We start from the raw sequence: 656 nt of genomic DNA, 5'->3' as shown, positions 1-656 counted from the left end.
GCTGAGACATTAAATAAAAGGTACATATTTGCTTCCCTAGCAGCAAGGTTACGAAGCTGCTGCTGCTGCTGCTGCTGCAGCTGCAGCAGCAGCAGCAGCAGCTGCTGCTTGTGCTGCGTTACTTCGTTGTGCTGCTGCAGTTACAGCTGCAGCAGCTGCTGCTGCTCCGCCTGACACTGCAGCAGGGTCGCCTCAGCATGGTGAGGTGTGCAGAGCTGCTGCTGCTGCTGCTGCTGCTGTTGCTGCTGCTGCTGCTGCTGTTGCAGCTGCTGCTGCTGCTGCATCTCTGGTCCTTCATCTTCTGGCTGCAGCTCGCCCTCTTCTCTCGGTTGCTCTGCAGCAAATAGCTGTTCTTTCTCCTGTGTGTGCTGCAGCAGCATCTGCTGCTGCTGCTGCTGCTGCTGCTGCTCCTGCTGCTGCTGCTGCTGCTGCTGCTGCTGCTGGCTGAAGAAGTTGTGCTGCACCAGGTAGTGCAGCGCAGCAATAAGCTTTCTCTCCCACTTTCTTTTGTCTGCTGCTTGCAGCAGCAATCGAAGAGGGGGCCTAAACACTATCTGCTGCTGACCCCGCAGCGGAGCTGCATGTACACCCCAGCTGCTCCCTGTGTCTGAGGTGCAGCACCAGCAGCAGCAGCAGCAGCAGCAACAGCAGCAGCA

At 57.9% G+C, this 656-nt stretch overlaps 1 protein-coding gene across 1 annotated transcript in view; it reads right to left on the bottom strand.

Moving 5' to 3' along the window:
• Positions 1-140: 140 nt before the first annotated feature.
• EMH_0038290 (zinc finger (C2H2 type) protein, putative) overlaps positions 141-656 on the bottom strand; it is a gene marked incomplete at both ends in the record, with an annotated part of 5,598 nt that continues 5,082 nt past the window's right edge. The window contains one exon of the mRNA XM_013495279.1: positions 141-607. Within this exon, the coding sequence (XP_013350733.1) occupies positions 141-607 (467 nt within the window). The remainder of the gene's footprint in view (positions 608-656) is intronic.

Source organism: Eimeria mitis, genomic scaffold (genome assembly GCF_000499745.2).
Source record: "Eimeria mitis Houghton genomic scaffold, Emh_scaff1500, whole genome shotgun sequence".
Lineage (NCBI taxonomy): Eukaryota > Apicomplexa > Conoidasida > Eucoccidiorida > Eimeriidae > Eimeria > Eimeria mitis.
The sequence above is the reverse complement of the archived record's forward strand: the minus strand, read 5'-3'. Positions and strand labels throughout refer to the sequence as shown.